This window comes from Dermacentor albipictus, unplaced genomic scaffold (genome assembly GCF_038994185.2).
Source record: "Dermacentor albipictus isolate Rhodes 1998 colony unplaced genomic scaffold, USDA_Dalb.pri_finalv2 scaffold_16, whole genome shotgun sequence".
NCBI classification, from domain to species: Eukaryota; Metazoa; Arthropoda; class Arachnida; order Ixodida; family Ixodidae; genus Dermacentor; species Dermacentor albipictus.
This window is the reverse complement of record NW_027225570.1, coordinates 4392461-4405646: the sequence shown is the minus strand read 5'-3', so window position 1 is coordinate 4405646 and position 13186 is coordinate 4392461. Positions and strand designations below refer to the sequence as shown.

Sequence of the window (13186 nt, the reverse complement as noted above, 5' to 3'; positions counted from 1 at the left end):
TAAAGGAGACACTCGAAGTGGGAAAATTTTGTCACTAAATGAGGACCGCAGCGTACGAGGGAACTTAAACTCGTTTTCAGGTCGCTTCGGCGCACCCGAAGCAGCCGACGCAGCCGCTAGGTACACGTGATCCCTCCTAGCACGTCACGCCGACGGTGGCGCCAGCTTTTCCAGTGGTGGAGCTCGAGGCCAATAGTGATCGTACGGCCCTCTCTGAGATTCAGGCTTATCTGATTGCGTGTAAACGGAACAGCGTGCAACGGTGCATTCACAATCTCTTCAGGCCTACTGCCGAGCCCGAATAAGTGCGTGGAAATAAAGGATTTCCTTTTTTTTCTTAATCTGCTTTTTCGGACACCTGTTTATTCCGACATTTCCACAGTCCCCGTGAGGTCCGAATAAACAGTCGGCGACTGTATACAGTCATTCCCACGACAGCACTGGCACCCCTTAGGAAACTTCCATAGATGGTGGCGCCAGATTTCCCTCTAGGTGTTACAGTGAGAAACTCTACGCCAGGGACGGAATTCAAGGCCAGTAAGCATCGAGCGTCTCGTTTTATGTGCCGCACTGGATTTTCTTACGTCGGTGCACGTCGATATCACAGAAGCTACCAGAAAGCTACAAACAGCTGCTTGTGGCCTTTCTGTGTCACACGATTTCACTGCAAACTTTCAGCTGGACCAGATTGGCAATGCAAATCAAACGCCAATATATCTGGGCATGCCCTCGGGGCAAACTGTGAAACAGGAAGGTTTCAGGAAAGTTTCTGTGAGGTCAAGTGGAAATGACACAGTGGGGTCAACATGATGTTGTTCTGCATGGCAGACGGTCTCAAGCTATTACCCTACGTGGTGTTTGAAATGGAAGACTCTGCCTAAAGGGGACAATCTTCCATAAAGTGTCATCGTCCTCTGTCAAGAGAAAGGCTGGATCGACGAAGCACTCCTGCTTGATTGGATGAAGTCTGCGTGGTGTTGACAGCCCAGAGCACTGCTGGAGCTCTCATCACTACTTGTCCCGGACGCTTTTTGCAGTAACCTGGCTGACTTGGTGAAGCAACCGCTGCGCAAGTATGGCACTTAGCTTCACATCCCGAGAAGACAACCGAGAAATCCCGAGAAACCGGCCGCAACTGCTTGATGTGTGCATAAATAAACCATTTAAAGACCGCATCAAGCGCTGCTATACGGAGTGGATGAGGTCGGGAGAGCCCAAAGTGACTCCTGCCGGACGGCTGAAACGGGCCTCTCCAGCAATGCTCTGCTCGTAGGTCGGCGATGGTTGGGCCAGCATTTCTGAGGAACTCGTCTGTCATGCCATTCAAGAAACTTTCGATAGCGAGTGCATTGATAACGAGTTTCTATGGGAGGATATCTCAGACGAAGGACTCTCAGAGGAAAGTGCAATGGCTGACAATGACTAAACGGTGAAATGCAATATGCGACGACAGCTAAAGAGAACTGTAATAGAAATAAATGCTTTCAGTGGCGGTTTTGCTAGGACTACATGCAGACTCCCTTTCCATTTTTTCTGTCCCCAATTTACACCTCGGGCTGTATGCAGGTCCAAGCTATATGCGGGTTTTTAACGGTAGGCACTGTGCGCACATGCATTAACGTTCCTCATGTGCATACCACACCACGGTGCACATACTGGTAAGAGCAGAACGTACAGTAAACGTCAAGCTGAATCTGTACAATTAGGTGCCGACACACTTTTCGATCTGTCTCATCTCGCGCACCATTGAGGTGCGAAGCTTGTAACACTGCTGCTGGCGTTCCTCATCGTGCCAGCGTTGTGCTATGCCTGGTATCTGCGAAGGTGCTGCTGCACAGCAGGAGTTCTCTGGCATGCGGCGTCACTTCCGTGTAAGGTCAAAACACCGTGCGAGCAGCTCGAGAGCAATGCTAAACGTTGCCGTCGCTTTCAATGCTTTGCGTTCGTGCGAAACAGCTGCAAATTTTTTTCTGCCTTTATTTCTTTCTCTCATTTAAAATTTTTGTCGCAGGGCACTACATGCTATGCGCTCACCGTGCGACTGTTAGAGTTGCGGATGCGAGGTGAGGCAGCCCCCCGGTGCGGCAAGTAAGCGGAAGGGGGCAGCTCGAGCCCAAATGGCCGCTGGGGCAGCTCCGACGGGGGTGGCCTGCCCGGGGGCACTGCCAGCCCGTGCCGCCGCAGCTCCTCCATGGCGTCCTGCAGGGCCTCCATGGCTGCGTCATCATGGAAACCAAAGTCCTGTTCCAGGCGGGCCTGTACAAAGCAGAAATTACGTTCAATAAGATGCCTTCACGCACGCACACACAGGGTGTCCCAGCTAACTTTAGTCAGAGTTTAAAAATATGCGAATGCGACGTAGCTGGACTGAACCAAGGTAATGTTTGCTGTCGCTTGGAGATACTGAGATAACTTTTTTCATTCAGCCTAATTAGATTAGTCTTAATAATTTAATCAAGTTCACAAATATTATAATTAGATTAAAAGTGTCAATGCAAAAAATGTAGTGTGACATGAAAAACTACCGATACAGCTTTCCGTTGCTCAATACCTGCTACACACAAGTGTTTCTTGTAGCGTGAAAGAAGCCCTCAAATGCAAGCAAAATTACCGTGCGACTGAAGTTTGATGCACTTTGAGTGTATTCGCGGGGTTCTTTCACATTCGGAAAAACACTTATGTAGCATGTATAGAGTAACGGAAAGTTGCATTGAGAGTTTTTCATGTTGATTTACAATTTTTCACTAACACTTCTCATCCAATTATATAACTTGAGAATTCAATAATTAATGCAGACTAATTTGTTAATTAAGCGAAATGAAAAAAAAAATTCAGTATGTGCAAGTGACAGCAAACAAAATTACCTTGGTTCTGTCCTGCTACATGGCATTCACATATTTTTAAGCTCTGGCTAAAGTTAGCTGGTACACCCTGTATATACCGTAAAACCTCGTTAAACCGTACCCGCTTAAACAGTAGATTTGTTTTAAAAGTAGTGAAGTCAAATCCTCGACTCAGCGGCCATTGAACATAATGTGTTTTGTATCCATGTAAACTGTACTAGCTTACTGAGTACGTGTCAGTTAACCCGTAGCATTTCCACTTTTCGTCGCGCAAGTACGGCGGTCTCCATTGGGCGGCCCAGCAGAACAACAAGCCTCAGAGATCAGAAAGGCCTCGAAGTGCCCTGTGCTTTTGCATCTGAAGCTACATCATCATTTCAGCACCGTGCCAGAGAGCATTGTGGCGTCGTGCAAGCAAGGGCTCGCATCATGCCGAAGCTTGGATAAAAAAGACGTCGGGTGCTCAGCATAGAAAAAAAATTAGACATCGTTCGTGCTATCGTACATCACACAAAGAAGTCGGCGCTGGTATGCAACAGGGATCTACAATTGTGTGTGTGGCATTTGGAATGAGAAGTTGCTCGGCAGCTCTGCTGCGATTGCGAAGAGATGTCAGCTACGAGGTTTGACTTCTTGCCATCGTTGCCTCTGCTATTGCTGAAGTGTCGCCTAACGACAGTGATGAGGATGACACGGAAAGTGAAAAAACAAGCGATTCAGGCCCGACAGTGGCAGAAGCTGCGCGTTACGTCAGCCTCGTGAATGCTATCGTCGAGACGAGAACAGCACCCCACAATGAAAAAGGCGCCCCGCGACTTCTGCAGCGCTACCGCGCCTGTGCAAGGAGAATATGCAACGCCAACGAGGAATCTGCCATGCAAGTGTTTGCCGAGAAGAAGGGGCTGGCTGAAAAACTGGCTCGCAGCCTCAGTAAGTTTGAGCCCACTGTCGTCGCTGCTAGGCCGCCGTGGCATCACACGAAAATAACACTCTTGTCGCACGACGTGAATAAATACTGCATGTGTTCTTCCCCTTTCATCGCACTCTCTCTGTGTTCTGTTTCTGACAGGTAAGCGGGCGATCTCACGCTATTTTCGGTTAAGCAATGCTACTGTTTAGTATGTAGTTTTTCCAAGGTCCAGCCAACTACAGTTTGAGGGGGGAAGTGGCCTTTGAAAACCAAAAATGTTTGGAAAACCACATATTCGGGTGTATGTCTTATAAACTACCATTCCTGTAACAATCAACGTCTAATTTATCGTGAGACTATTTCAAATAAAGTTTATAACGAGCCCCGGCAGCCCTCGAGCGGTGAGCGAGCACTCAAAATACCCCTACTTGGTGCGAACGCCATTTCTTCACCGCTCCCCCAAGCGCCGCCATTTTGGTGCTGTTTTGCTCGTGCATTCTTGTGCTTGTTTTTCCCATGCGGCCGCGGCAGCACGGGCGAGGTGTAAACCGCTCACGAATGGAGGGCTCGCGAGAGCTTTTGATGTTTCTCGCGGCTAAGACGCAAAGCTGAGATTAGGCGAATTGCACGCTCCTCAAGGACTCGGGGGAACCCGCGACTCCCACTGGCTGCTGCGTGCGATGACGTTGTGATCTCCTGCATAATGCGTCCGGCCGTCACATGCTTCGGCTCCTCCATCGTCAGCATCTTTTGTGTGTTCCACTTGCCATCGTCTATCTTTACAGCCATTCGCATATTCCAAGTTTCTACCGTCTTTACGAGACCGTTGTTGCCTGCTGATTGTTGTGCGGTCGGCCACGATGCACCCAAGGAAACTCAAGACGCTACACGTGTTCGGTGCAAGGAAGCGTTCTATGAGGCTCGCTGTTCACCCGCACGCTGATTGCACCGATGGTTCCTGTGGGGCAGCTTCTGCTTCATCTACGAAAGAGAGTGGTTGCGCCAACACTTCTAGCAACGTGACTCATGCTCCACCGGCGCAAGAATTTGTCGTGACGAGTGACCCTGGTGTCTTGTGCTCATCAACAGCGGCTTCCACATTCTTTCTTTCACCTGCTTCGGACAGCGCAATCGCGTCGTCCACTGTGCACTTGAAAACACGTTTCCGGACGTGCGAGAAGAAAGAGGCAGTGGATAAAAAATGCGCTGATGTGCAACGAGGACTTGGTGCTATGTCAGCGACGGATCGAAAAATTTCAAGCAATGGAGCGCAATCCTGAAGCTGCCACTGCTACAAGTGAAGGTGAAAAATTTGTTCTTGTGCAAATTGATGCCTTAAGCGACCTGCTATTTGGTACCCCGTGCCAGCGGTGCTTCGTGACTGGGATGAAGGTTCAAGGAGGCACCCAACTTGGACTTGCAACAAAGCTTGAGCTGCTATGTTTACATTGTGCAGTAGTTGCAAGCTCATGGAGCTCTGCTTGTCAGGAGGACTCAATGGCCTTTGACGTGGATATAAGAACCATTGTGGCAACAAAACAGATAGGGAAGGGACAAACAGCCCTCAATGACTTTTGGGCAGTGATGAACGTGTGCCATCGTGGCCTGCATCATAAGACTTTTCAGAAGCACTTGAAGAAATTCAGAGAACCACAGACACAGTGCATAGACAAGTTCTATGCCGAATCTGCTTCTGCTGTGAAAACTACCTACAAGGAAATGGATCCATATTTCAGCAGGGATATCACAGTAAACTTTAATAGAACATCGCACAAGTGTGACCACCTGTCCCATATTAGAGTTGGTGCAATAATTGAATATCATACGGGCGTCATCTTGGACACCATTGTTTTATCGAACCAGTGTCTTAGTAGCCAAGTAGGACCAAAGTCTGGAGACCCAGGCTACGCAAGCTGGCAGGAGGATCATGTGTGCCAGAAAAACACTGACTCTAAGTCTGGAAGGATGGAGGTTGAGGCAGCTGTCATCCTTTTCTCACGTTCGGTGCCAAAGTACAACCTCCGTTTCACAACACTCGTGTCTGACGGAGATAGTGCCACCTTCTCTGCCCTTGTGCAAGAAAATGTTTATGGACTGGTCCCCATTTCGAAAGAGGAATGCCTAAACCACGTCCAGAAGAAGATGGGGACAGCACTGCACAACCTTGGGCAGAAAAGTGACAAGGCTTTAGGAGGGAAGGGCAGGCTGACAAAGGCCCTCATCGACAAGTTGACCGACTATTATGGCTGGGCCCTAGGGAACAATTCCAACGATGTGGCAGCAATGCAGCGTGCAGTGATGGCATCGTACCCCCACGTGACATAGACAGAAGAGAATCCTTTCCACGACTTGTGCCCTGAGGGTGCAGACTCGTAGTGTCGTCATAACGCAAGCAAGAGTGATGCTGTGCCACTTTCGAAGCATCAGTACAATCTTCCAGGCTATGTTGCAGAAGCACTGCTGCCTGTTTATGAGCGCCTCTCACAGGCTTCTCTTCTGCAATGCTGCATGGGAGCAAAGATGCAGAATGCATCAGAATCATTTCACTCCGTGCGGTGGTCCCCGATGCCCAAAGAGCAGCATTCGTCGCTGATTGCTGTGGAGACAGCACTGTATATGGCAGTTTTAAGATATAATGCTGGCTGCTACAGGGCCACCCAAGAGCTATGTTCATCAGTGGGGCTAACACCTGGCCATTCAACGGGCAGCCGAGAAAGATTCTCTGCGCTTGAAAAAGGCCAAGAAGCGATCGCAAGAGAAGGTGTAAAGGCAGCAAAAGAAGAAAGTGCCTAAGGGCATCTCCAGGTACGCTGCAGGGTCATTTTAGACTAATATATGCACTAAAAACTTTCAAAGCTAATTTTCTCAAAATGACTATTGGCTGGTGAGGCTGCTTGTTCCAGTCATATCTCTGTAACCACTCATCAGATTTCCAGAAGTATTTTTTTATTGTGCATATGAATAAATTTCTGAGGGCAAGACAAGCCCATTTTTTTTTTACACATTGTGTATGTGATTTGTGATATATAATCAAAATTTGATTCATAAAATTTTAATCACCAACACTAAATTCGGTGGTCCGCTAAAATTTTTCAGCGAGCTAATTTAAAAAAAAGTGCTCTGTCTTGCCCTGAGGTATCCATCTGGGAATCATCATAGTGAATTTCACAGCTGCAGCACCTTTTGAATATTCTCCAGGCCTGAATGAGAAAACCAGGTGCACCATTCTGACATACTGCTCTAACTTGAGGACCACTGAACATAACTGCATGAAATTCTTTAGTTCTACTAATGCTTTTGCTATGAGTCTATCCTGAAAATATCATTACGATATCTCAATAAACAAAAAAGTTGGTGCCCGAGAGTAGCCTCCCCCCCCCAGGTTTCACTGTATACGTATTATGTACACAGTCGCCAACCAATTTTTCGGACTTTGCCAGAACTGAAAAATAGTCAGAGAAACTCGTTCACCCCAAAGAATAAAATTTATTAGGCTTAGATTGGCTCCAAAAAAATCTGCACTTGGCCGCGATTAGATTTGCTTGGATTTGAGCAAGAGTGACGTCTCTGTATACAGTCGACAAGAGCGTCATCGCATTGGCGATCTTCGCTGGCAGAGATTGCCAATGGTACAGGAAATGGTGCCAATCACACAAATGCTAAGTCGCCAAAACACACATAAAGATGCAATGTCTTTTTTAGCCCTGCTCCGTGGACACACCACGTGCAAAATATCAGCCAAAACCTTAAAGAAAGAAAACTGATCCTACATTAAGTGATTATGACAAAAGTGCTGACCGAAAAAGAAACTAAAAGGAAAACTGCTATCCCCTGGAACGTTTTTTTTTTTCTAGCTAAAGAAGAATGTGCATGGCCTCCGAGATTGAAAGATGGCACGTGCTCTCTATTGATTGCACATTGATAGCATGCGCATCCCAATCTTGAAGGCTATAGAGTGGGCCACTGGAAGCCAAGCTTGGCCAAGCCAATAGAAAATCCAACACAGCAGCTTGCAAGATTGGGTAGAGTGGCTCGGAATTAGCCATTTATTCTCATTCCAAGCCACTCTACCCAATCTTGGATAGCCGCCATGTTGGAAAATCGAACTTTTGGGCCTAAATTTGTCCCAAAATTGTGTTGCGAAAATGCACGAGCTCTATAAGAATCCGGACAGTTCATTTATGAAGTCTGGATTATCTATCAAGTCTAAACTTTCAGTGGCCAAAAAATGCATCGGCTACCGTGTGTATATGTATACACAATTAAAACCTTGATGTAACGAACTGCAACATAAGAAATTTCTCGATATAGCAAGGTATTTAACTTTAAGTTCTTTTCCACAGTATGCCAGGTAATTTCAACCTCCATATAAGAAATTTTCACTGCCGCTCTGAAAAAAATACCAAGACAATTAATTCAGAATGCCATGGACGCAGACGACGAAATGATTGAATTAAATGCGTCGCTCGCGTACACACCTCACATATCGTGCACCGCGCGACAGAGTGGACGCCAGAGCGGAGCAGCATGGTATTGTAGAAGTGCCGCTTGCCGGGCCGGTTGGTTCATGCCGACACTTGAGAAAACCAGCAAAAAAATTGACATGCAAACAGGACAGAAAGAAGACACCAACATTGTGGCGTCTCTTCTTTCTCTCGTGTCTGAGTCTCAATTTGTTTGCTGGTTTTCTCGAACGTCGCCGTGGCACCAAGTTGTCAGGTTTCACATCGAGCCCCAATGCGTTACGATCCCACAGTGCTCCACGTGCTGTGGGTGCATAGGCTAGCATGCGAGGCTGAGACAAGCAGAAGGGCAGCTTCACGAGCACTCGTTGCCTCACACGAGCAACAGGGAAGGCAGCGGCCGCGGCTGCACATGGACGTGCGCAAATCGCGCGCCCTACCTCGGAGCTAATCTGTGGCTGTCGCAAGCGTTGGGAGAGCAGATATGGTCGGGGCCTCACGTCTGCAATCTTCTGGCGCCTCTAGTGCCAGGAACCACACAATCTCTAGTTTCGGAGACACACTAGAGCGTGCGGCCGACTAAGCGTTCGTTCCCCTCTGCTGTTCGACTACGGATGGCACTACGAGCTGTGGAGGCAAAGGGGGCACGATACCGTCACGGGCTTCGCTTCGTGCCACCAACGTGCAGATATTGTTGACGCGGCATCAAACCGCATCATTCGGTGCCGACTCAAATTTACCAAAATAATTTTTTTTCGTATTAAAATTTACGTTTTTACTGAACTGTTAGTGTTTCAGCAACTTTTTTTTCCCTCGTGCAGCCAAAGACTGGAACGGCCTTCCTCACAACATCGTCGTTCTCACCTGTCCATTTTTTTCTGCCAATGTGACTGAGTACCTGTTGTCGCAAATTTGAGTGTTTTATTTATTCTTTACGTACACCCCTCCTTTATGCGATACCCCCTAGTGGGGCCTTTAAGGTAAATAAATGAAATGAAAATATACAAGGACAGTATTTGGTGCCTACATAAGCCTTAAATGACAAGTTTAGTGCCTAGTATAGGTGCCAAAAAAATAGCAGTTTTTAGTGCTCAAACATCCAGTTTCTAGTTGCACATACTCAGATGATCTGGTCTGAATACCCAGCACCTCCACTAGATATGTTACGTAAGCAGACGCAGACGAAAAGCTATATACAAGCAAGTATATTTACAACATAATACGCCGCACTTGGCCAAGAGGCAACAGCCCTTGCTAGCCTCCAATCGCCGTCGTCATCACCTCACTGCTCGCCTCTTCATCATTGGAAATACTATTCCGTAGCAATATATCCAGGTGCACACAAAAACGCATGTACTGTGTGGTGGCACCCCCAGGCAGCGCAGCATATCCAGCGAGAAGCGCACGAGGAGCTTGGCTGCAGTGTCACGAATGACTGGTTTCGGTGTTGGGAGAACAGTGGGCTGCTACATTTTTCTTCAATGCTAAAGACACCGACATCTACAGTCACTGTAAGTTGGCCTACGTCGGAATGATGTTTCAATGCCGTTGGCGTTTGATCACGATTAGGTGAGAAAAATGCAGCAGTGGCGTAGAGGTAGAGCATCTGCCTTGTGTGCAAGAGGACCGTGGTTCGAATCCCGGTGCAGCGCAATTTTCCACCGGATTTAAAAAAAAAAATCCATGCGTTGATAAAATTGCATAAACAGGTCTGGAGTGCGGCCTGATCCCGGTGACCAGAACCGGTACCGGTAATGCGGTAATGGCCACCCTGGTGCAGTACTTGGCCACAACCTCCTATATGAAATTCAACAATCAAACCACAGCGCTTAGTCCACAGCAGCTGTGAAGCAATTGACCACGGCGGTGGTCAGACATGCAACACAGCAGAGGGTGCTAAGAATCCCTGGTTTTGGATAGGCAGTCATTGGAATCTGAACCTGGCAACGTTTAATGCTAGAACGCTATGTAGTGAGGTGCGTCTAACAGTGCTATTGGAGGAATTAGAGGGCAGTAAATGGGATACAATAGGGCTCACCGAAGTTAGGAGGCCAAAAGAAGCAAACACAGTGCTAAAAAGCGGGCACGTCCTGTGCTACCGGGGCTCAGCGGAGAGACAAGAACTAGGAGTCGGATTCCTGATTAATAAGAATATAGCTGGTAACATACAGGAATTCTATAGCATTAACGAGAGGGTGGCAGGACTTGTTGTGAAACTTAATATAACAGGTACAAATTGAAGGTCATACAGGTCTACGTCCCTACATCCAGTCATGATGACCAGGAAGTCTAAAGCTTCTATGAAGATGTGGAATCAGCGATGGGTAAAGTCAAAACAAAATACATTATACTGATGGGCGACTTCAATGCCAGGGTAGACAAGAAGCAGGCTGGAAACAAGTCAGTGGGGGAATATGGCATAGGCTCTAGGAATAGCCGGGGAGAGTTATTAGTGGAGTGTGCAGAACAGAATAATATGCGGATAATGAATACCTCCTTCCACAAGCGGGATAGCCGAAAGTGGACATAGAGGAGCGCGAACGGCGAGACTAGAAATGAAATAGACTTCATACTCTGCGCTAACCCTGGCATCATACAAGATGCAGACGTGTTCGGCAAGGTACGCTGCAGTGACCATAGGATGGTAAGAACTCTAATTAGCCTAGTCCTGAGGAGGGAACGGAAGAAACTGGCACACAAGAAGCCGATCAATGAGTTAGCGGTAAAAGGGAAAATAGAGGAATTCCGGATCAAGCTACCGAACAGGTATTCGGCTTTAACTGAGGAAGAGGACTTTAGTGTTGAAGCAATGAACGACAATCTTATGGGCATCATTAAGGAGTCTGCAATAGAAGTCGGTGGTACCTCCATTAGAGATCATTCCAGTAAAGATCTGATCAAGAAACGCCAATGTATGAAAGCCTCTAACCCTACAGCTAGAATAGAACTGGCAGAACTTTCCACGTCAATCAACAAGCGTAAGACAGCTGACATAAGGAAGTATAATATGGATAGAATTGAACATGCTCTCAGGAACGGAGGAAGCCTAAAAGCAGTGAAGAATAAACTAGGAATAGGCAAGAATCAGATGTATGCATTAAGAGACCAAGCCGGCAATATCATGACTAATATGGATGAGATAGTTCAAGTGGCTGAGGAGTTCTATAGAGATTTATACAGTACCAGTGGCACCCAGGACGATAATGGAAGAGAGAATAGTCCAGAAGAATTTGAAACCCCACAAGTAACGCCGGAAGAAGTAAAGAAAGCCTTGGGAGCTATGCAAAGGGGTAAGGCAGCTGGGGAGGATCAGATAACAGTAGATTTGTTGAAGGATGGTGGGTAGATTGTTCTAGAAAAACTGGCAACCCTGTACACACAATGCCTCATGACCTCGAGCGTACCGAAATCTTGGAAGAACGCTAATATAATCCTAATCCACAAGAAAGGGGACACCAAAGACTTGAAAAATTATAGACCGATCAGCTTATTGTCCGTTGCCTACAAAGTATTTACTAAGGTAATCGCAAATGCAGCGGTGGCGTAGAGGTAGAACACCCGCCTCGCGTGCAAGAGGTCCGTGGTTCGAATCCCGGTGCCGGCAATTTTCCACCGGATTTAAAAAAAAAAAAGAAACTCCGCGTGTTGATAAAATTGCACAAACAGGCCTGGAGTGTGGCCTGATCCCGGTGACCACAACCGGTAACGCACTCCCTCACCAGAGCAGGATTGGCCACCCTGGTGCAGTACTTGGCCACAACCTTCTATGAACACAACAATCAAACCCCGGCCCTCAGTCCCCAGCAGCTGCAAAGCAACTGACCACGGCGGCGGTCAGACATGCGACGCAGCAGAGGGTGCTAAGAATCACTGGCTCCGGACAGGCCGCCATTGGAATATGAACCTGGCAACGTTTAACGCTAGAACGTTATCTAGTGAGGCGAGTCTAGCAGTGCTATTGGAGGAATTAGAGGGCAGTAAATGGGATATAATAGGGGTCAGTGAAGTTAGGAGGCCAAAAGAAGCATATACAGTGCTAAATAGCGGGCACGTCCTGTGCTACCGGGGCTTAGCGGAGAGAAGAGAACTGGGAGTCGGATTCCTGGTTAATAAGAACATAGCTGGTAACATACAGGAATTCTATAGCATTAACGAGAGGGTGGCAGGCCTTGTTGTGAAACTTAATAAGAGATACAAGATGAAGATTGTACAGGTCTACGCCCCTACATCCAATCATGATGACCAGGAAGTCGAAAGCTTCTATGAAGACGTGGAATCGGCGATGGGTAGAGTGAAAACTAAATACACCATACTAATGGGCGACTTTAATGCCAAGGTAGGCAAGAAGCAGGCTGGAGACAAGGCAGTGGGGGAATATGGCATAGGCACTAGGAATAGCAGGGGAGAGTTATTAGTAGAGTTTGCGGAACAGAATAATATGAGGATAATGAATACGTTCTTCCGCAAGCGGGATAGCCGAAAGTGGACGTGGAGGAGCCCGAACGGCGAGTCTAGAAATGAAATAGACTTCATACTCTGCGCTAACCCTGGCATCATACAAGATGTGGACGTGCTCGGCAAGGTGCGCTGCAGTGACCACAGGATGGTAAGAACTCGAATTAGCCTAGACCTGAGGAGGGAACGGAAGAAACTGGTACATAAGAAGCCGATTAATGAGTTAGCGGTAAGAGGGAAAATAGAGGAATTCCAGATCAAGCTACAGAACAGGTATTCAGCTTTAACTCAGGAAGAGGACCTTAGTGTTGAAGTAATGAACGACAATCTTGTGGGCATCATTAAGGAGTGTGCAATGGAAGTCGGTGGTAACTCCGTTAGGCAGGATACCAGCAAACTATCGCCGGAGACGAAAGATCTGATCAAGAAACGCCAATGTATGAAAGCATCTAACCCTACAGCTAGAATAGAACTGGCAGAACTTTCGAAGTTAATCAACAAGCGCAAGACAGCTG

General features: G+C 47.3%; 1 protein-coding gene across 4 annotated transcripts in view; it reads right to left on the bottom strand.

Moving 5' to 3' along the window:
- Positions 1–13186, bottom strand: part of LOC135920482 (USP6 N-terminal-like protein) — a 236858-nt gene that overhangs the window by 79571 nt on the left and 144101 nt on the right. For all 4 annotated transcript variants that reach the window (XM_065454752.2, XM_065454750.2, XM_070529008.1 and 1 more), the window contains one exon: positions 2035–2256. In XM_065454752.2, coding sequence (XP_065310824.1) covers positions 2035–2256 — 222 coding nt within the window. The remainder of the gene's footprint in view (positions 1–2034; positions 2257–13186) is intronic.